At 41.9% G+C, this 24160-nt stretch overlaps 2 protein-coding genes and 1 long non-coding RNA gene across 3 annotated transcripts in view; 1 reads left to right on the plus strand and 2 right to left on the minus strand.

Moving 5' to 3' along the window:
* Positions 1-7559: 7559 nt before the first annotated feature.
* bola1 (bolA family member 1) lies at positions 7560-9338 on the minus strand. Its single transcript, XM_058054081.1, has 2 exons — positions 9196-9338; positions 7560-8397 (listed from the first exon to the last, which is right to left on the minus strand). The coding sequence occupies exon 2, from the start codon at positions 8335-8337 to the stop codon at positions 7894-7896; it is 444 nt and encodes a 147-aa protein (XP_057910064.1). The 5' UTR covers positions 8338-8397; positions 9196-9338; the 3' UTR covers positions 7560-7893.
* On the plus strand, positions 9262-22840 carry LOC131105693 (uncharacterized). The gene is made up of 3 exons (XR_009119980.1): positions 9262-9407; positions 13285-13477; positions 21005-22840. It is a non-coding gene; the product is annotated as an uncharacterized LOC131105693 (long non-coding RNA).
* Positions 9401-24160, minus strand: part of sv2a (synaptic vesicle glycoprotein 2A) — a 40539-nt gene continuing 25779 nt past the window's right edge. Inside the window, exons 7-14 of the mRNA XM_058054067.1 lie at positions 22159-22248; positions 21983-22090; positions 21826-21914; positions 21522-21686; positions 21300-21433; positions 13515-13721; positions 13275-13434; positions 9401-12074 (exon numbers count right to left, since the gene is read on the minus strand). Of these exons, the coding sequence (XP_057910050.1) occupies positions 11891-12074; positions 13275-13434; positions 13515-13721; positions 21300-21433; positions 21522-21686; positions 21826-21914; positions 21983-22090; positions 22159-22248 (1137 nt within the window). The 3' untranslated portion in view covers positions 9401-11890. The remainder of the gene's footprint in view (positions 12075-13274; positions 13435-13514; positions 13722-21299; positions 21434-21521; positions 21687-21825; positions 21915-21982; positions 22091-22158; positions 22249-24160) is intronic.

Genomic DNA, 24160 nt, shown 5'->3' on the forward strand with positions numbered 1-24160 from the left:
AGACAGATAGACAGATAGACAGATAGACAGATAGACAGATAGACAGATAGGTCAGGGACAAGAACAGCAATATTCAACTCATAAACAGAGGCTCTCTGAAAGTGGATGGATGGATGAATGGATGGATGGATGAATGGATGGATAAATGAATGGATGGATGGATGAATAGATGGATGGATGGATGAATAGATGGATGGATGGATGGATGAATAGATGGATGGATGGATGGATGGATAGATGAATGGATGGATGAATGGATGGATAAATGGATGGATGGATGGATGGATGGATGGATGGGTGGATGAATAGATGGATGAATAGATGGATGGATGGATGAATGGATGGATAAATGGATGGATGGATGGATGAATAAATGGATGGATGGATGGATGGATGAATGGATGGATAAATTGAATGATGGATGGATGAATGGATGGATGAATGGATGAATGGATGAATGGATGAATGGATGAATGGAATGATGAATGGATAGATGAATGGATGGATAAATTGAATGATGGATGGATGGATGGGTGGATGAATAGATGGATGGATGGATGGATGAATGGATGAATGGATGAATGGATGAATGGATGAATGGAATGATGAATGGATGAATGGATAGATGAATGGATGGATGGATGGATGAATGGATGACTGGAATGATGAATGGATGAATGGATGAATGGATAGATGAATGGATGAATGGATGAATGGATGGATGGATGGATGGATGAATGGATGGATGGATAAATGGATGGATGGATGGATGGATAAATGGATGGATGGATGAATAGATGGATGGATGGATGAATGGATGGATTAATGGATGGATGGATGAATGGATGGATAAATGGATGGATGGATAAATGGATGGATGATGGATGAATGGATGGATAAATGGATGGATTAATGGATGGATGGATTAATGGATGGATGATGGATAAATGGATGGATGGATTAATGGATGGATGGATTAATGGATGGATGATGGATGAATGGATGGATAAATGGATGGATTAATGGATGGATGGATTAATGGATGGATGGATGGATAAATGGATGGATGGATTCATGGATGGATGGATGGATAAATGGATGGATGGATTAATGGATGGATGGATGGATAAATGGATGGATGGATTCATGGATGGATGGATGGATAAATGGATGGATGGATTAATGGATGGATGGATGGATAAATGGATGGATGGATTAATGGATGGATGGATGGATAAATGGATGGATGGATTCATGGATGGATGGATGGATGAACATAATCCACGAGTTTGCTAGCTACCAGGAAGAGTACTTGAGTACATGTTATGCCAACATGTGACTTTCCAGGCGTGTAGAGCACACCTGGGAGCGTAATGAAGACCTGATGTGGTCCAGAGGTTACTCCTGCCTATAAAATCAAACTCTACCCCCTTTTCCTCCTTCCTGGGGGCCCCGGCTGGTGTTCATCAAACGAGGTAACGTCCTGTCATGTGACCCCGACCGCCCCCCCCCCCCCTTCCCAAATCTCTCAGCAACCCACCTGTGTGGACTTTTCTCTTAATCCCTCACTAGCAAAGCCCCCCCACCACCTCCTCTCTTGTGTTGGTGCTTTGAATACTTAGACTAGTGAGTGTAACTAATTCTCCCACACAAGGATATTGTCTTTTCTCTATCTCTGCTTTTGTCCTTCGCTTTCAAGCCGCCTATTCACTCATTTCATTTGTCCCAGTTGTGGGCTTAGAGAGCTCGTATGGACGGGAGGTGTGTGTGTGTGTGTGTGGGGGGGGGGGTGTTTTCCCAATTAAAAAGCCTTAATAGCCTATTAGCATCCATGAAAACGGCAATGAAAGTGGTGTTAATATGTGGCGTGGAAGCAAAGTGAAACGTGTTTACCAGGCTGCGCTAAACATGCTGCTCTACACATGCTGCACACATCTCGCTAGCCCGCTCCCGTGGGACCGCCGGACCGTCCTTTCCCAGACACCCATTTGTCGTACACGGCCCTGCTCCCCCCGCCGATAAATGACCCCGCAACCAGCGAGGGGTCAGCCGCACTGGAAGCTAACCCCCTACACATGCACACACACACACACAAGATGGTCCTACAGGTCCGCAACATTGGTGTAAATCAGCGACTGCTCATTGCGGGAACCCTGCGCCGCCCGAGGTCCCAGCCCAGCCTGGCACCATCTGGCCCGGAGCGCTGACGCAGAGCCAGAACTAGCAAGGTGGGTTCCCAGCGACCTGGGCCGACCCGAGCCCGCAGATAGATCCATCAACACTGGGAGACGTGGCAAGTGGGAGACTTTGAACCAGGGGTGGGCAAACTTTTTGACTCGCGGGCCGCATTGATATGACAAAATTTACAGGGGGGGGGGGGGGGGGGGGGGGCAGACTATATATTTTACACGTAACAGTCCACCTGGTATTATTGTATCTGTAAAATTGTCATGCAATCTGCTATTATTATTTATTATTTTATATTTATATTTAAATATTTTTAAAATAATAATATATTATAATAATTAAAATAAAATTAAAATAATAATTATTATATTATTATTAGGTAAAATATGCAAATATAACAATATTATTATATATAATTAATATAATAATTAGCATTAATATAATAAATATAATAATCATAATACTTATAATAATAATATAATAATTATTATTTTAATTTTTATAATTATTATAATTATGTGCTTGTGTCTCTTTTTTCAGGAGCACTTTGTAAACAACAGACCATGTCAAACAACGAAATTGATACAACCATCAAAAGGTTGGCTCAGGCCATGATGCCAGGTTGTATGTTGAGTTTAAATGAAATACTTTGGAAAGATTGGGCGGGCCGTATTCAAACACTTGGCGGGCCGGATGTGGCCCCCGGGCCGTAGTTTGCCCACCCCTGCTTTAAACCAACTATACTACATACATATATTGTTGTTTCATATAAATAATACCTACAGTCATTACAAAAATGTGAATAAAAATGACGCACACTATGCAATCATTATTAAAATACTTATTATAACAATAATAATAATTATGTTGTAATAGACATTCCAATGTTTTTCAAATACTAAGCCCACAAAAGTGCTGTTATGTAAACAAACCATTTTTATCAATTTATAGTTAGTGGTCAAAAATTTGGTGATAATCTGGATAAAGGTGTTGCGACATAAATAAAAAAGTGAAAGATTTCAGGAGTTTATTTTATAATAAAACAGCAATTAATGGCTCAGAAGTTTTTTTCGGTTAGAATGTGACATTAGTCAGTAACAGTATCCAGGTTTTAGACAGTTATAATAAAAACATAATTTAATGACAAAACTTTAAAGAAAGAGCAGGAAAAATGGAAAAAATCTGAAATAATTTTACAAATATAATTATCTAATATTGTGAGAAAAAGCAACATAATTTCCGTGGCATAAATATTAAAGAATTAACCTTTTTAAAAGTCATAAAGTCTAAATATTATAATTCTAAGAAGAAAATTAGGTGTAATATTTTCCTAAAAAAAACTGTTGGAGTTTTATGAACATAAAGTCAAAATATCAAAAATTATATTCTAAAGTTTTTTTCAATTTTATAAGAATAAAATAAAAAAAATTGATTTCTTTACAATTAAAATACAAAGAAAAACACATTTCAGGTCCTAATGAGAAATAAAATTTTGGGAAAATTAGGTTGGGGGAAATGTTATGTAATGGGAATAAAGCCATAATAGTAGACAATGAAAAAAAAATTTATTTCTGAAAAAAAAGTAAAGTATTTGAAAATGTTTAAAACTTGCAAAAAAGAGCAAAGACGAAAATTAATACCCCCAAATAATATTTGTATGTTAAATGATTTCAATATTAGTAACAACACAACAATGCAGGACATCAGTCTGATTATTAACAACCATAAATACAACTCTACACAATTTGGACACCCCTCTGTTCTATGGAGTCACACTGGAGTTATAGTATACATGGTGTGTGGCAAATATGGTAATATGGTAGCATCCTCCCCAAGATATGCTACGTCCACGCCATTTCCACCCAGAATGACCTGTGTAAAAAGGTTCTCCTAGCGGCAGGAAAAGTTCCAGATGGCCACTCTAGGGACTTTTTAATAGTTGCTGGAAGTATTGAGGCATCCGCGTGTCCGAGAATTCTGACTGATGGAACTTTTACGAGCATAATACTTTTACTTTTGCGTGCTTTTATGAGCGTCATGTCGACGCGTGAAGCTTCTGGGACTGGATGGACTCCTTTTGAACATATTTACAGAGTACATGGAGGGGTCTTTGAGGGGATTGGTTTTGGTGGCTGCAAGACTTGGTCTCTGCTTTTTGCAGACGACGTGGTCCTGCTGGCTTCATCGCGTCGTTATCTTCGACTCTCACTGAATCGGTTGGCAGCCAAGCAGTGTTTTGAATGCAGAAAAAAATACTCAATGGTCAAACAAGGTGAGAAAAATCCACCGAGAAATGGAAGCGCTAGATTTTGTAGCTTGTGCTACACTCACATTCATACCGATAGACAATTTGGAGTCAATTAACCTAGCATGTTTTTGGAATGTGTTAGCGTTCTTACAAAGAACACTAAACTCATCACACACCAACTTAACACTCAAAAGGTATAATTATGAAACCAGCTCAACCGAATCATTCATTCATTCATTCATTTTCTACCGCTTATTCTCACGAGGGTCGCGGGGGTGCTGGAGCCTATCCCAGCTGTCTTCATTTGATTTGCTAACCGCTAATAAAATACTTGTTTAGGAGGCACTGCTTCATCACTTTTTGCTGTTTTCCTTCACAAGTTGTTGAAGAATTAGACCATGTTGGCAGGGACGCCATGATAGATGTTTTCCTAGTCAAACCATCGCTCATTGGTTCATCGCCAACAAGAACAGGTGTGGGTAAAACGCGGGCCGCGGTCTAAATAAAGGATTCTGATTGGTCCATTTCAAGATTTGCAAGGATTGGTTTGCAAATTAGCACCGGAATTACGCAGTCCGTGTTTTACCAACACCCAACAAGAACCGCTTTTAAAAAAACTCTTGGCAGTATGGCATGCCAAAGTACACTTGCCCCACGGGAATATCACTGATTGGATTTACTTGCCCCAATTTGGTTTTAACTTGACCCGGGTCATCGGTACATCGTTATTGTCGAGCCCTGGTTGTACATCATACAGACAGCTCATTCTCATACTTAAAGCTAAAAGGGTAACATTGTTCGTTATCATACGACGTCGATCCGATCCACACGACAACAAACTACAATCCAAGATAGGTTTCTCAACAAAGTCAAAAATCATTCAAACCGATGAGCGCCATCTTGCGTACAGATTAAAATATAAAAAATTCTGAGGTGAGTTGCCAGGTGCCACTTTCGTCACTCAAAACTCCACACAAAACAACCCGTGCAGCTGACTCCCCTAACGAACTGCGGTTTCCCCGGACCATCGGTACATCGTTATTGTCAAGCCCTGCCAAGTCCCGTCTAACGGGTCAGGGATGAGATCCCGCCCCAAGTGAAGGAGTAGAAGTACCTCAAGGTCTTGTTCACAAGTGAGGGAAGACCTCACGGAATGTGAGATTGACAGGGGATCTGGCGCCGCGTCTGCGGTGATGCGGACTCTGCATCGGCGCGTTGGGGTAAAGAAGAAGCAAAGCTCTTTTACCCGTTCGATCTACGTACATTCCTACCCTCACCTACGGTCGTGAGCTTTGGGTAGTGACCGAAAGGACAAGGACGGTAGAACTGCTGCTCTACTGCATCGAGAGACAATGCAGACAATGGGTGTTCAGGGTACGTTCAACCGGTAGCGGGCCTTGGGGAAGACCCTGTTTACATTGGAAAGACAATGTCTCTCAACTGGCATGGGAATGTTTCGGGATACATTTAGGATAAAGGGCAAAAACTAATGGGAAAGTCAAGAGGAAGCTTTTAAGAAGATAAAGGACGATGATTTGAATCAATGACCTTGAACTTTGACCACACGGATCCAAAGCAACCTTTTAATTGCAGGACCTAAAAGTTTCTTGACTTTTGGTGGGGCTAAGGGGGCTAAGGTGTCGCCTACACAAGCTGGAGTTCAAACATCAGGTCATCACTTGAAGCCGAGCAGGAATCTTCTTTGGCCTAATTGCATAACTGCAGGCGACTTCTGCAGGAAAACTCCAAAGACACTTAATTGTCCTTTTGTGCAGTCAAGGATTTTAAATTACACGTCTTGGCGAGGCTGTCACTGCGGGGAGGTAAGAAAGTAAAAGTACGTGAAGAATCACGTGTCAGGAGTTAAAAATTCCACCCCTACATCAGAGCAGCCCGACTGACCCAGGTATTTGGCCCAGAGTGATGTGCTCCTCCTGACATGTCAAACAGGACAAGTCCCTGCACTCCACCTCATCGCCGCCGCCGCCGCCGTCGTCGTAAAAGCACCTGGAATTGCGATGCATAAATCTCCCGCGGGAGAGAGTCAGTCTGCTAGTGCTCCTCTCAGCCCCAAAGCGGCCATGTTGGGGTTGCTTTTCCCACCTCAAATTGCCCACACCAGTTGTCTTTGTGAGACCCGACAGCAGTCGTGATCGTCGAGGCACCTCGCGGTGACATTCCACTCCAGACCTTCTTTTTATGAGTATTTTTCTTTGGAGGGAATACAGGGAGTATAGAGAGTATGTCATATACACAAACATCCTTGGATATATTTGTGTACATGATAAAAATGTTTCATAAACACACTCCCACCCGCCACTCATGATGTGTTCTCACACTCGCGGTGACTTTTGGCCGTCATTTGGGTTGAGGGAAGGACAAGAAGACCTTCAGAGTGACGCACACAACCCTGGAGACTAAAATAGACGCCCACCCACTCACACACACACACACAGTCTGCACAGAATCCAGTTCTGAGAACAAGAGCGGCGTATCTTGTCCTCCACAATCAACAGTACATGAAGACGACATCAAATATATTACTAATTTATACACACTAACGGTCAAATGTTTTACAACATTGTTAATTCCCTTTTTGAAGCAACACATGACTTTCTCCAGTACAATGATGTTCAAATGATGTAGTACCACAGTGGGTTCTGGGTTTTTATGCAGACCGAGTAGGCAGTAAGTACTCCAGAACAACATTATAGTTTTGTTTTGGTTACCATATATTTTTGTTTTGTTTTAACCTCACCCGACCACTCAAGTTTGTACATTTCAAGCTATTCATTGGACTGATATTTCAATAAATAACTGGAGAAAAATGGGTGTTCTTTTGACTGGTAGTGTAAAATAATATTTTATATAATAAAGAATAATATACATCATCATAACCCGTGACCCAACCTCAGATAAGCAGTTTATAATAAAGGCATATACACGTTAATGTTTAATTTACATATTAAATGTATTCATATAATACAGAATAATGTAATATAATCTAGTTATTAATTAATCTCCTTGATGACAAAATGTAATTTCATAAAGGCTGGACAACTCTTTTAATGGTCATAATGAAGACGTCAACAGTTTAACTGTTTCACTGTGACTTATGGGCATACTGCCCTCATGTGGCGAGATAGTGTTACTACCACTACATCATACACGCCCATTAAGTGAGAGTGTGCGAATGATAGTGTAATACCAGTACATAAAAACACAGTATTGTCATCTTTGTAGAGGTAGAAAGTATTTGGTATCTTAAAGACAACTATGTAAAAACACACAAACGCTGCTAATTGTGTGTTTCCAATTTTATTACAATGCAACAATGCTACAAATAAGTTCGGCTTACCATATCATTAAGTTAAGAATATACAGGATGTATAAATGTGAGCAAATGGAAGCGAGAAGTCCAAGAGCAAGCACACAATGTCCGACGGGGAGCGTCCTTGTCAACGACCAGCTTTCAGTTTCTCCTCCATAGTGTGGTCTCCGCGGGATCCCCCCAAGCATGGAGGGCTTTTCTCCAGGGCCGGGTCGCTCCCCCATTGCTCCGGCGTCTTAGCCTGAATGGCCAACGCATGAACACAACCGCTTAGCTCTGCCTTCAACGCCTCGTTGACCAGACGGTGGCGCTGCAGCAGAGACGCGCCCTCAAATCGTGAGCTGACCACCAACACCCGAAAATGGGATTCAGAGCCGGGGGGCACGGCGTGCATGTGGCTTTCATTGTGCACCTCCAAGTGGGTCGGCTGGAAGGCATCTGTTAGTTTGGCCCTGATGGCCCCCTCCACGGGACGCTGGGGGTCCATGCGGGCTGTGATATGAGACAGGGGACGGGGCAAGGACACACTGGAGGAGACGTGGCGGGCACAGCGGAGGATAGCGGGAAGCATCGGGCGAAGTGGGGAGACCAATTGGAGGGCCAAATGTGTAAAAATAGCACATTCGGACTCCTGTTTGGAAATATATGCAATAAATAATAAAAAATAAATATAATGTTTTCGAAATCGACTTTCAGGAGATTGCATGTAATTTTATGGAATTATTGCCAGGGGGCTTCATAAGAGTAAAGTTGAATTATGAGGAAAAAGTTGTACTTTATTGTGTAAATACGGTGTGTGTACATATACTAATTGTAATATTACAGGGGTAAAAAAAAAAAAGCAAAAATAGTCCTAATTTTGCAGAATTTAAAGTAATAACATGACCGCACTATTACTTTTAAAGAATTGTCTCAATGTGAAAATATTACATATTCGCCGTTCGTCACATTACAAAATGTCACATCCAGGAAATTGCACATTTTTCTCGTAATTTTACTATTTTGTGTCTTTTCAGTGTCACCGTGATATCCCCATATAATAACGCAACAGTTACATCATTTGTCGTCAACAACGTTTTCTGGCCAACGTCAATGATGAGGAGCTCTAATTTTAATTCATAAATATGTTATTGGCAATCTGACTGGGAACATTTGAGACAAGAAACAAATAAAAAGCTAAACTCAGCAACAACAAAAAACAAAATAAATTATGCAAAACGCATGGAGTCCCAACCGATTTGTTATGCTAGCTAACCTAGCATGCTAGCTTACGCGTACATATCAGCTTTTGTTTTGTTTAATGCTAACAAAAGACAAAATATTGCGACACTACAGCGATACGTTATGCATTAACGATACCATATTTGCATCGAAAGACTCTAAGCCGTATCATTATTTAATACATTAAAGCTAGCATGAAGCGTCTCACCTTGTGGTTCGCAGTCTGCTCGGACACTTTTGTGACGTCACGTATGCGCCGGAAGTGTTACGTAACACTGCGTCTGTAGTCTTTTGTGGGATATTATTTTTAGTTTTCATGTATTTAATGTTTTACTGTTTATGTAATAGTTTCTCGTTGCACACAACAAGTGATATAATTTAAAAAGCGAGGAGAAAAGACAAAAAGATGCTGGTTTCATGGTAAGTTTTATTTTTGTGTTCTTTCATTGTGATGCTAAAGGGTTGATTGCGCCACAAGTGCAAACCTGGTTAAAAAGCCAAAGAAAATAAAGCTAAGAAAAATATGACACACCTCTTTAAACAGAAAGTCGCACTTTGGGCTAATTGTTTCTTAACTATCATTTAACATTGGTGTACAGTGTTTACTTAATTTAGTTCATCCTTATTTTTTAATATAAAATACACACAATCAGAAGACAACATACAGAATTTACACATCTTGGTGTTTTTCTTTAATATTTAATGATTCCACACACAGTTTCTATGCTTACAATGGACTACACATTCTACAGCACGGTACACTGACAAAGGTGAGCAATTCTTTTGTTACATTGAATTCATGGCAATGCAATTATTGACAGAAGCCTTGAGACATTTAGATGTTATCCTTTAAGAGGGCAAGGCCATCTTAATGTATTTATCACGTCTTTCAAAAAAAAAAAAAAGCCTCAAAGGAAAACAAGAAAACACCCAACAACTTATTGCTTTGTTAGCGTTTTTGCTTTCGTGATTGACAGATGCCACGGCAACCGGTGAATTGTACAAAACAAACCCTGTAACATAAGTTGGGATATGCTGCATCTACCAGAGACGATCTGAGTCCCTCAGACAAGTGTTTGCGTTTTTTGTTGTTGTTTTTTTTTTTTTCAAACAGCATTTAGTATTAACGACAGTTACCTTGTTGTAAGTGACACAGGACAACAAACAGCCTTGCCTTCCATTGTACACTTTAAATGTGCTTTTTTGTTTTTTTTTTTAAAGACCAAACAACCTCTTGACATCCACTTCCTATTTGTCAGAGGTCACATGACTCTGAACCTAAAAAGACTGACAACGGGCACTAAAAAGGTATGAAGCGCTATATCTTTATCTTTATTATTATTACTCTATTGTTACTATTTTTTGTATTTACATATTTTCATATCTATAACAGAGATGCGATGGTGCGTCATGTGTAAACTCAGGCCGTATAAAATATTTGGCAAGAATTAACGCAAGGAGGCATGGCACACGCATAGAAACATGGATTTCGGAGGTGGTGGGGGGGGGTCCAAAATTTGTAACCGGCAAGTCATTATCCTGAAAGAGCTGTTTCACAAGAATGGAAAGGTCCAATGTTTCAAAATATTTTGGTAGAGTTTGTGCACTTTTTTCCCCCCCTTAAAACGCCAGGCAAGGCCGCATCCATACCCGTCTAGGCATTCATTAGCTGTGCATGTACACGCGTACATTTAGTGCAATGGGCTGCCTCGTTACTTTGTCGATACTACCTATGGCTGCTATCCTATAAAATGGCAGTTTGGACTTAAAGACATAGTTTTTTTTTGTCTGACATTGGGATGATTGTTTTTTTCAGGTATGAACATTGACAATGACGCTTGCCGGCTCATTCAGAGACAATGCAGTTGTCTTTTTTTTGTTTGTTTGTTTTTCCCATTTGACCTACCCTGTGCTATTACTGTCAGCCCTTGGCAGTGAGTCTCCTGTTGTGTCCAGCTACATGTACACATAATGATCCCTCAAAAATGGCAGCCGCTCTTTATTGTTAAAAACCCAAAGTTTGGGTTTTAGATGAGAGACCAAAACAGACTGAAGACGAAAATGGCTAAAAGTGGATAATATTGCACAGGGGGTTCAATATTGCACTACAAGCACGCTGACATTTACATCAACATTCAGTTCACACAGATCATTATTATTATTATTATTATTACTGTATATATTTGTGTCTCTGTCATCGCTTACATATTTTACAACAGCCTGCACTACTACCACCCAAAATAATAAACATTTCAGTAATAAACATTTCCATTAAACGGTACTCAGCACGGCTCTACTCGCAGGTTTTTATATTGGCATCGTAAACCGCCGCTGGATGCTCTCCTAACACAAAAATGATCAAATCGGGGCCCTCGGCAGCAGTCACCCCTTCTCAAACCCTCATTATGACAGGACACTCCTCCATTGTTAGCGTGTCTCCTCGCACTCACGCGTTCAAGTAGAGCCGAGCCAGTACCGTGCAGTGGAAAAGGGCCCAAAGAGTTGAGGCCTTTGCATGAATTTGTATATCGTCTTGATTATCCTGCTCCAAACGTTAACATGTTCTGTTGGCAGAAGCATGGAATAAATGTGCCGTCTGCAATAAAACCAAGAAAAAGGTTCCAAAATGTTGGTACATTTACATACATACATAAACTTACACATGCATAACACTCTCCAACACAACTGTAGGGGATGGTTCGGGGATGTACAATACCGTGGTTGTGCTTTCAATGGACAATAGAAATGAACCATTTCTGAAGTAATCATCAATGCTAAATGAATAAAGGGGTTATGAAGGCGGAATTCAGGGGACTCTTAAGCTGTTGTTCCAAAACACTCGCCAGCCCCAACTCCACGCACCTCATCTCCGCCCCATCGAGTAGTATCGCAGTACTCTGAGGTTATTGCAGCACCTGACCCCGCGTTTCCGGTAGTTTGAGTGCCAGGAAGCTGCCGGCGGCCAGTGCCCCCGAGGCGAAGAGTATGGGCACGGCCTTGGTGATGCCCACGAAGGAGGTGAAAATGCTGATGCCAAGCACGGCGGCGAGCTTGCACAGCGCGTTGAGAAAGCCGAATGCAGTGGTTCTGAAATGACGCAGAGAGAGCAATTGATTGTTTGGATGAATTAAACACCAAATAAGTAACGGAAAGAAATACGATATAGTAGAATTGAAAAAAAATACAACACAAAAAGATAAAATAGCTATTAATGTCCATCTATTTACCATAAGGGGAGCTCAAATGTTTGAAATCGGATTTTTTGTTGCAGAATACAGTAAACCTCGGATATGTCGGACTCGGATATATCGGAAATTCGCTCACAACGGACAGATAAAAAAGAAGCGATTTTTCTGTAATGCATTTCCAATAAAAATTCATTGCATATATCGGATTTTTTATAACGGATTTCGCCTATTTCGGACAAAATCTCCAGTCCCGTTCCAATGCATTTCCATGAAATTTCCCTGGCATATATCGGATGGGGGCGGCACGGCGGTCTCGTGGTTAGCGCGCAGACCTCACAGCTAGGAGACCAGGGTTCAATCCCCACCCTCGGCCATCTCTGTGTGGAGTTTGCATGTTCTCCCCGTGCATGCGTGGGTTTTCTCCGGGTACTCCGGTTTCCTCCCACATTCCAAAAACATGCTAGGTTAATTGGCGACTCCAAATTGTCCGTAGGTATGAATGTGAGTGTGAATGGTTGTTTGTCTATATGTGCCCTGGGATTGGCTGGCGACCAGTCCAGGGTGTACCCCGCCTCTCGCCCGAAGACAGCTGGGATAGGCTCCAGCACCCCCCGCGACCCTCGTGAGGAAAAGCGGTAGAAAATGAATGAATATATCGGATGGCCGCATCGTGGCGCTCCGATTCGCCGAATCGTGACAGGCCGCTATACGACGTCATTTGCGGCGTTTGCAGCGTTGCCTGCGCGTCCAGGTACATTGGAAACATAGTCAAGGAAGTGCCTTTTTATAACGGATAAAATCCCATTTACGCATATACCGGATATAAATCCCATATATGCGTAAAACGGACATTTTCCGGTATACGCATATAACGGATTTCGCTTATATCGGACAAAACCAGTGGGAACAATTGAATCCGATATATCCGAGGTTTACTGTAACACAGTTAGACTACTGTTTCAACAAGTAGCGTTACCGTTCTTTTAAATGAAATAATTGACATATTCGATTGCATCATCCAGACCAAAGAGCCGATCAGAGTAGTTCAGTGTGCATCGTAGCATGTCACCGGTGTCAAGGAACATTGTGTTTGTGCTACCTCTTGTCAGACGGGTACAGCTCCACAGTCAGCACATCCAGGGCATTCCAGGAGGCGATGCTGATGCCTCCGAACAGGCAGAGCAGCGCGATCATAGCCGACTCACTGTTGCCGAAGGACAGGAAGAAACAGCTGACGCATGAAATCACGCTGGATCCCGCTGGTAATGAAAAACGGTCAAAAAATGGAGGACATTTCAACACGTGAGTACTTGAAAACAACAACTTTTGATGATCTTACCCAGCATCCTGAGTCGTCCAATCTTGTCCATGAGCAGCGCCGAGACGATGTTGCCAGGCAACACAGCCAAGGTGCCCAGGAAACTGACAAAGTACACCATGTAGGCGTTGTTCTCATCGCTGATGTCACTCAGCAGGCAGCCCTCTTTGTTGTGCAGGAAGGTGCTGTTGATCAGCTTGCTGTTGATGAGTCTGTACTTAAACAGATCTGAGGATGGGGCACAGATGCATCAAAATCAAATTCAATCAACTTTATTTGTAGAGCGCTTTTCCTGCAAAGACATGCAACACAAAGTGCTTTACAGAATTAAAAACAATTACAGTAAACCTCGGATATATCGGATTCAATTGTTCCCACCGGTTTTGTCCGATCCGTTATATGCGTATACCGGAAAATGTCGATTTACGCATATACCAGATATAAATCCGATATATATTATTAAGACTACTTCCCAGAAATACACTTATCACAATCGGGTCTGGAACTGGATAACTATATGTCAAAAGTGGATAAATTGGAGACACACACTGTCGGAAACAAGCACAAGCTATTAGCATTAAAGCTACAGAAACAAAACGCTGTGTTCCTACGAGGGAATACTAAATTCCAGCATCCACGCTATCTTTTGGACGATACACTAGCGTAGGACAGCTGACTCATTTAAGATCGAGGAAAACAAGTTAAAGGAAGCTAATGGCTGCCAACACCAAGACTAAAGTCAGGAGTCAGGAAGTGGACATCGGAAGTGTCACACGATGGCGTGACAAGTGACTAATACAGTAAACCTTGGATATATCGGATTCAATTGTTCCCACCGGTTTTGTCCGATATAAGCGAAATCCGTTATATGCGTATACCGGAAAATGTCCGTTTTACGCATATATGGGATTTATATCCGGTATATGCGTAAATGGGATTTTATCCGTTATAAAAAGGCACTTCCTTGACTATGTTTCCAATGTACCTGGACGCGCAGGCAACGCTCCAAACGCTGCAAATGACGTCGTATAGCGGCCTGTCACGTTTCGGCGAATCGGAGCGCCACGATGCGGCCATCCGATATATATTCGAGGGAAATTTCATGGAAATGCATTGGAACGGGACTGGAGATTTTGTCCGAAATAGGCGAAATCCGTTATAAAAAATCCGATATATGCAATGAATTTTTATTGGAAATGCATTACAGAAAAATCGCTTCTTTTTTATCTGTCCGTTGTGAGCGAATTTCCGATATATCCGAGTCCGATATATCCGAGGTTTACTGTACCACAGTTAAAAGGAAAAACACTGTCCACACTGGGAGGAGCCGCAGGCCGTGCCATCGGGGGACCAGCACCCGGGCCCCCTAACTCCGACAGACTTGCGGACCCCCACATCAAAGGGAGGAACCCCCAGCCGGCTGGGTCGAAGGGACCCAAGGATGGCGCCCCCAGTGTGGAGGACCCCCCCTAAGGAAATACTGGAGTTAAAAGAGCATAAAATAGGACTAAAAAGATAAAAACGTTTAAAAATATGAGTTAAAAGCCTGATTAAAAAGGTGTGTCTTTAATCTTTTTAAAAAAATATCAACAGTCTCCACAGTCCTGAGGCTCTCCGGAGGCTGTTCCACAGGTGGGGGCCATAGTGGCTAAATGCTGCTTCACCGTGGGTTTTTGTTCTGGGTTTTGGTATTGTTAAAAGGCCATTGCCGGAGGACCGGAGGACCGCAGGGTCCCAGCAAGGGGTTGATATGGTAAAAGCAGATCAGATAAATAAGAAGGTGCAAGGGCGTTAAGACATTTAAAAACCAGTAAGGGAATCTTCGATCGGGTATCAGTGATCAGCTAGCAAAACACCAAGCACATGCCGTGGGATCTCTTTGTAGACGTGCTGGTTGATCGTCTCTAGCGGGACCTCGGAGTGGACAATGCCGCTCACATCCAAGTGTGCTATGAACAGTCCTGGAACGTTTCTGACACACCTTGTACACATAGTGTTTCTGTTCCGCGTCTTGAACACCGAGGTCTTGCCACAGCAACCAACGCACCGTGGACCGATCTGATCACTTGCAAATGAAAAGTAGGGTGGGGAGCTTTGATCTGCAAATCTAGTTCGCTTGCTGGGTGAATGTAATACCTTAGATCAGGGGTGCTCACACTTTTTCAGCATGCGAGCTACTTTTAAAATGACCGAGTCAAAATGATCTACCCACTACAAAAATGCAAAACATCTATTTATTTTCAAATGTATTGAGGATTATTTGTACGTACAATGTATGTTGATGTACCTTACATAACCAAATGAGCCAATATTGCAAAACACACATAATTAACTATTAACATTTTTTGTAATTACCTGAGTTTACTTTGATGACTTGCACTGAATTGAACCAGCCAGGGATGCATAGTCCGGACAGTAGCTGCTGATGGCCAGCCTCAAGCACACTTCCAAATGTTTATCAGTCATGGATAATATCCGTATCATAATATCCGTATAATATTCCATATCCGTATGGAAGTGATATGTTTTTTGCCTTTTTACTTGGTCCAGTTTTTGCCTTTTTACTTGGTCCAGCTCCTTCACTCATTTTAGTGACCATAAACTTTAGCGAGGGCTTTAAAATCTCGCAATTCGCCGACTAGCTTAGCACTTTGCATCGTTGTTTACGCATGAGCGGTGACCTAAAGGTCAAAATTCAGTTGTCATCTGACTGGTTGTCCTGTATGTCAATCAAGTAACGGGGATGGATGATAGGCTGACATCGTAAGTTCTGCTGCACTTAGAGACGTCGTTTGATTTGATTGGTCGCCCGAAGGGCAACATTCAGTTGTCATCTGAATGGCTGCCCTGTATATCAATCAAGTGACGGCATTGATGCTGGGATGATATTTTTTTTATGTCACGCCGCGATCGACCAGCGATCGACCAGTACCACCTCCGCGATCGACCGGTAGATCGCGATCGACTTAATGAGCACCCCTGCCTTAGATGCTATACACCAGTTCTGGTCAAGTTGTGTCCAGATTGGACACTGACAGTATAAAAATACAAATATGCTAAAGACTGCTGAAGCCTGTATAAAGACAATGCAAACATGTTTATTTTCCAACAACCAGCTACATATTAAAGTACATTTATACAATTGTCCTTTAGGGGTTTGAGTCCAATTGTGAAAAGAAGAGGCACAAGAGATTTTGATCAGTATCAGTTTGTCAGTAATTGGATTTGAATTCCTTAGTGGGTCCACAGACGGTGTATCTGTCCCTCTTGTCGTCTGATGAAAAGTAGAAATTCTAACAATGGCACATCCAGGTCCTGTGATTCTATATGATCTCAAGATGTCCTCTCTTTTTGACTCAATGGACGAATAATTTGTCTGGTAGAGAAGACAAGACTGAACTTGGGCATCCAGGAGGAAGTCAAGAGTTGCTGCTCAAAAACAACCAGTTGAGGTCACTCCTGCAACTCTTTGTGATGTGTTTGGGGTCTGTTCATTCTGGAGGATACCCCACCCCAGAGAACATCCAGGACACATTCCATCAGAGCTCCCCTGGGAAAGCTTCATTATGCTCCCAATGGAACCCAAAGAGGTGGCCAAAGGCATTAATTACTGGACCTGGATACAACCAGGACCTGGATACATTTAATGAATGGATGGAGACAAGACCCAATACCTTGGTTTTGCATCAGTGGAACGATTGGTAGGGTCCTGACTCTGGAGAAAGTCTGACTGAAACAGTGCTCCACAGTCTACAGAAGGGACATTTTGCACCACTCGTCGTGGACCACAGCTTTGGTGAGCATGTGAGGACCTCAAATCCTGACTGATGAAATGAAAGCCAAGAATCCCAAGTGTGATGCATTTAGTGGCGTAGTCAGTAGTTGAGGTGCAGTGTTGGGATGAAAGGTGTGTGGATTTGAGTATCTCAAGGGAGTGAATAGAAGAGAGGCAGCATGACAGAAGACGGGAAGAACAAAAAGACAATCACAAGCTTTTCGTGCTTTAACAAAAAGATTCCCACTTCGGATCGGAGGAAACCCAGCGCCACTCTTTGCAGTTGGAAAGAAACAGTAACAGAATGACGGTAGATAATCTGGCGTGGGGGAGCAGAGACTTTTTTGAGCCAGTTAGTGAAGTGGAGGACTTGGGGCGTAGTCATCAGCCTGCCCCAATACGGACTCGCCGTCCTCCAACAGGTGGTGAAAAGTGTAGAAAGAAAGATTTCGCCCCTTTTGGACAACTTTTTAAAAATGGGAAGAGGCACATGTTGCTGATGAGATTCTGCCTTCCCCCAAAACATCTCCTCATCTGAAGTGGGTTCCTGTGGTGCATCTGAGTAGGTGACACAGAGGAACTCCCCAAGGTTGGGATCAGCGGGAGGGCTCAACCAATATTGGTCGACCGAACAGCCTTGTGCTTTGTGGTTCTGGAAATTTGCATTGAGAGGGCGCCCTTGGGTTCTCTCAGAAAGTTGAGGTGTTACTGAAGAAGAATCTGCGTCGATGGAGTGACATTCTGCCTCCCAATTCTCCGCATTTGCATCGGGGGGGCTCACAAAGAGTTTCTCAAAAACTGATACACAGTGCCCAGATGATGGAGAACCCCAGTACTGGCCAGCAGCCTTGGTCACCGCAGAACCAACAAGGGTACCCAAAATCAACACTGGCATTTTGGAGCAGCGTCTTGTACCATGGGTGCACTACTTCCGCAGTACAATTACAATCCACGATCATTCTAGCAACCATTAAACTCCTCTGGCGGCTTTGATTGGTAGCGACATTAGAGCTCTACGCTCATGTCAAGAGAGTGCCGTTGTGATGTCGTCAAGATGATGTCATCACCAAGACATCGTCTGCTGTGTTGAGCAGAGAAGACACAACCAGGTACTCGAGTAACAGATCTAACAGAAATAGGCCAAATCCGTTATAAAAAATCCGATATATGCAATGAATTTTTATTGGAAATGCATTACAGAAAAATCGCTTCTTTTTTATCTGTCCGTTGTGAGCGAATTTCCGATATATCCGAGTCCGATATATCCGAGGTTTACTGTAGAAACAAACAGCTCTCTTTTGTCATTTAGCAAGGCTCACATTCTGCCTCCCTCATCCAACCAATGAGCGATGCAAAATATTTTGTATAGTCAGGCAGTTGTCACAAGGATCTGAAGTGGGCAAACCAACCAACCAATCAACCAACCAACCAACCAATCAATCAACCAACCAACCAACCAACCAACCAACCAACCAACCAATCAACCAATCAACCAACCAACCAACCAATCAACCAATCAACCAACCAACCAATCAACAAGTGTTTAAATCAAACAAAAACCAGAGGCTGTCCGCACTGAGATGTTTTCAGGTCAAAACAGCAAAGTATTTTGTATATTATAAGAATAACGTCACCGCTCCGTCGCCCCCTCACATGACCAGAAGTGACAAGCCACCAAATGATTAGGAATACTAATCCTGATACTCCAAAATGACTTGCAGAAGTAATTCCATTTGGTCATCAGTCTGGACAAGCCTTGTAAAGGTGCTTGTTTTTTAATTCTATAGTTTTGGTGTCACATGGCAGGGCTCGACAATAACGATGTACCGATGGCCCGGGGCAAGTTAAAACAAAATTCGGGTAAAGTAAATCCAATCAGTGATATTCCCGTGGGGCAAGTGTACTTTGGCATGCCATACTGCCAAGAGTTTTATTAAAAGCGGTTCTTGTTGGGTGTTGGTAAAACACGGACTGCGTAATTCCGGTGCTAATTTGCAAACCAATCCTTGCAAATCTTGAAATGGACCAATCAGAATCCTTTATTTAGACCGCGGCCCGCGGTTCGCGTTTTACCCACACCCTGAATGGTTCTTGTTGGCGATTAACCAATGAGCGATGGTTTGACTAGGAAAACATCTATCATGGCGTCCCTGCCAACATGGTCTAATTCTTCAACAACTTGTGAAGAGCAAAAAGTGATGAAGCAGTGCCTCCTAAACAAGTATTTGTACAGCTGGGATAGGCTCCAGCACCCCCGCAACCCTCGTGAGAATAAGCGGTAGAAAATGAATGAATGAATGATTCGGTTGAGCTGGTTTCATAATTATACCTTTTTGAGTGTTAAGTTGGTGTGTGATGAGTTTAGTGTTCTTACAAAGAACACTAACACATTCCAAAAACATGCTAGGTTAATTGACTCCAAATTGTCTATCGGTATGAATGTGATTCCATTTCTCGGTGGATTTTTCTCACCTTGTTTGACCATTGAGTATTTTTTTCTGGATTCAAAACACTGCTTGGCTGCCAACCGATCCAGTGAGAGTCGAAGATAACGACCTTGCAGCCACCAAAACCAATCCCCTCAAAGACCCCTCCATGTACTCTGTAAATATGTTCAAAAGGAGTCCATCCAGTCCCAGAAGCTTCACGCGTCGACATGACGCTCATAAAAGCACGCAAAAGTAAAAGTATTATGCTCGTAAAAGTTCCATCAGTCAGAATTCTCGGACACACGGATGCCCCAATAGTTCCAGCAACTATTAAAAAGTCCCTGGAGTGGCCATCAAAGTGATGAAGCAGTGCCTCCTAAACAAGTATTTTATTAGCGGTTAGCAAATCAAATGATGGCACAGGTGAGTGAATCACATTGCTGTGACAATTTGAAGTGGTCACAATGAAACACCACCCATTAGATCCAATACCAAGTGCTGATTTTGCACAAGCTACAAAATCTAGCGCTTCCATTGCGCTGGATTTTTCTCACCTTTGCTTCACAAATTATTGTTTGACAAATTGAGCATTTTTTTTTTCTGGATTCAAAACACTTTACTAGTACACAAATGTGTCTATTCAATAATGTTTCATTGTGGTGCACAACTTCTAAATATCACTGCTTACTACGACTACCATGTGTAAGGTAGTATGGCATGCCATGTTAACATACGTTTTTTTTAAATAATATACCTCGTACCGAAGTATAAGAACTAAAATAATAGAACTAAAATAATACATAATTGTATTAATCAGTGTAAAGCATTATTAACTCGGTAAATTAGACCATCCAGTCTAAATTAGTTGTATTTGTAGTCCATTAAAGTGCATTAAAACAACCCATGGACCAAAGTGAGCATCATAAATAAAAGACATAATAACTACAAAGCACAGAAACTCCCCAAAACAATAAATAATAACATCTGAAACAGCTAAAATATGGCTTAAAAATGTGGCCGGCGAGTCCAGATGACCTGAAGTGTGAACACTGGAATTCAGTTTGAATACGCTTAACTGCAGAAAGCCAAAGAACATGAAGATACGGACAAGTTCAACTTATTTGGAACCCTGCTAAGAACCCTTAGTTTAATTTTTAATATTAAATACATTCCAATAATACTGGAAATGTATTTAGTGGTAATTTGGGGGATTTTTTGAAAATGTGTTCTTCTTTATGTTACTCAAGCTGCCTCACGCGTCGATGTGTCAAAGGCATACCCATAACTTTGATTTGCTCTTTCACCAGGAGAACCCAGGAAGAAGAAAAATCGCAACAACAACCGCAAAGACAACCAAGAGACATTTGGACATTCCTCCGAATACAATGCATCAGTACTATTATCTGATGAATTATCAGTATATATTGATATATGATATCATTATGGAAGTCTTTTCATTTTACATGGGGCAAGTTGGGGCAAGTAGTTCTCACCTTAAGGATTCCCCATGGGCAAGTCATTTTTGTTTTTAATGTAGAGCCCTGTTAGGCTTCAATATTTATTGAACTTTATTTCAAATCAAGTATTTCCATAGTCTCCTACCTGTGTTGTAAAAGAGGGTGGCGATGAAGGTGCAGTTCTTAAAGAAGGTGTTGCTGGAGGTGATGTCCTCAAAGTAACACTCCTCAAACAACGAGTCCTCAAACACCATCGATTTCATTTTCAGGTTCATGAACCTGTCAAAACAAATCCAGACAATAGAAAAAAAAGGAAAAGGAAAGACTGCAAGGAAGGAACGATGTTGTGATTGTATTACTGACTCACTTGTCATTGAAGTACTGTCCCTGGCGGTGAACCTGGTTCTCCAGGGTGAAGTTGAAGGTGACATGTTCCACTTTCTCCTTGACAAAGACTTTGGTACGTGATGAATACTCCTGCTTCTGAAGATACTTGATCATGTCGGGGAACCACACCGTCAGACCGTAGTAGCTGCACAAGGTGCATGGTAAGTCATTTTTAAATTACCAAATTCTACCACCATGATTTTGGGTTGTTGGCTTTCCAACATTATCAACCACACAACCTTCTATGACACCGAAAAGTATCAGAGATTTTCCTTGTTCCTCACCTGAAGGACATAGAGAACCATACGGCCATCATCATGTATGTGGTGCGACGGTACTCGGGGGAGAAAACCGTCTGGAAATTGCTCCACACCTGAAGGATCATACACAACAAAATGTTAACATTACACATCCACCGCTTCAAAAACGAAATGAATTCACCTGATGGAAAAGCGAGGTAAGCTTTATTCTCCATTTCTCGTGCCAGGCGGCGCCGTCACCCAGGTTGACCAGCTCATCCAACTGCTTCACAGTTTTGATAGTGGTCACCTATGTGGAAATATTTACATGAAATTATTGAATATATGATGAAATATATGAGCAGCATGTCTGCTTACAGAGAAAACCCGCTCTGGGTAACCTTTGGCCCTCATGTTGGTGTCATGGACCTGCTTCAGAATCATCCAGGCCTCGTCGTGCTTCCCGTTCTGGAGAAAGAAACACAATAAGAGTGGAAAATGTGGAATTAACAATTGGCCAATGTGGCCAGCCATGAGTGAGACCCTGTGAACTCTGGCGAGGAACAAGGGGTCAGAAGGTCAGAATGTAACTAACGGCATAAACCGTATACCTCTACAGCAGGGGTCTCAAACACGCGGCCCGCGGGCCAAATGTGGCCCGCAGGACACTAGTTTGAGGCCCCCGCCTTGATATGAAAGTTTAATGTTTAAGTTTGATATGGATGCTGTATGGTATCATGTACCCGGAAAAAATGATTACGTTTGATTCATGTTCATGTTAAAGGTTAAATAACTGTTAATAGTTGTCCTCCCTATCCGTGTGGAAGTGGTAAGTTTTTGGCTATTTAAGTTGAAAGGAAATAACTTGAAGGCTAGCGTTTAGGTGGCTAGCTCTCTAGTTTGCGAGTTAGCATGTGTCTCAAGACCCTGCAGTTGCGCAATATGTTGTAAATAGAGTATAAATGTGACTATAGTCGTGTTTTGTCATGTCTACAGGGCTCTAATAATGCTTTGTTCATTTTAATCTGGAAAAAAATCATTTGTCTACCCACCAACTATATGTGCTTTCTTAGGTTTTTATTATTTGCCCTTTTATTATTATTATATTTATTTATTACTGATTGATTGATTTTCTTTATTATTGATTTGTTTATTTATTTTTCATCTTATTTTGTTTGGAAAAATTAAAAGTAAGATACAGTAAACCTCGGATATATCGGAAATTCGCTCACAACGGACAGATAAAAAAGAACCGATTTTTCTGTAATGCATTTCCAATAAAAATTCATTGCATATATCGGATTTTTTATAACGGATTTCGCCTATTTCGGACAAAATCTCCAGTCCCGTTCCAATGCATTTCCATGAAATTTCCCTGGCATATATCGGATGGCCGCATCGTGGCGCTCCGATTCGCCGAATCGTGACAGGCCGCTATACGACGTCATTTGCAGCGTTTGCAGCGTTGCCTGCGCGTCCAGGTACATTGGAAACATAGTCAAGGAAGTGCCTTTTTATAACGGATAAAATCCCATTTACGCATATACCGGATATAAATCCCATATATGCGTAAAACGGACATTTTCCGGTATACGCATATAACGGATTTCGCTTATATCGGACAAAACCGGTGGGAACAATTGAATCCGATATATCCGAGGTTTACTGTATTTGAGAACAGTGGAATGTTTTATCAGAGCTTTTCTTGTAGAAAATCAAAACCAAAGCAAAGTTTATTCATTTTTCTGTTTTTAATAAATGCGTTTTTGTGGAAAACCTGATCTCACCCAGTCCCTAGCTCCAGTGGCCCCCAAGTAAATTGAGTTTGAGACCCCTGCTCTACAGCATCAGGAAGTACAAGAACCAAGACTTGTTGGGTTTCAGTTGGTCTTTCCAACTTCCTGTTCCTGCTGGTTATGTGTGAGGACTATGGACTTTGCCTACCAGGGGCCAGAATGATCCCTTTTAATTTAACTTTGAAACGTGTTCAAGCATACACTTCAACCTACAACCTCAGCAACAAGTATGAGAACCAGGGTTTCTTCTCTTTCAGGCGGTCTATCCAACTTCTGATTTCTGCTCTTTCCTATGAAGTCTGCCTAGCGACAACAGGTCAGTACAAGCTAACCTCAGAAAGTATCAACCAAATTTGGGGCGTTTGAGGAGCAACTGTCTGAGCTCCAGTTCCCAGTCTTAACTTCCTACAGCTCAACCAGAACAAAACTGAGGTTTTAGTTCTAGGTCCTGAAGGCCAGAGAGAGAAACTTTTACCAAAACTACAGGATCTTAAACCACCCGAATCAGTTCAAAATTTGGGCGTGATTTTTGACTGAGCTCAATTTTATCCCACATATTAAAAATATAACAAAAATAGGTTTTT

The sequence above is a fragment of the Doryrhamphus excisus genome, chromosome 17 (assembly GCF_030265055.1).
Source record: "Doryrhamphus excisus isolate RoL2022-K1 chromosome 17, RoL_Dexc_1.0, whole genome shotgun sequence".
Taxonomy (NCBI): domain Eukaryota; kingdom Metazoa; phylum Chordata; class Actinopteri; order Syngnathiformes; family Syngnathidae; genus Doryrhamphus; species Doryrhamphus excisus.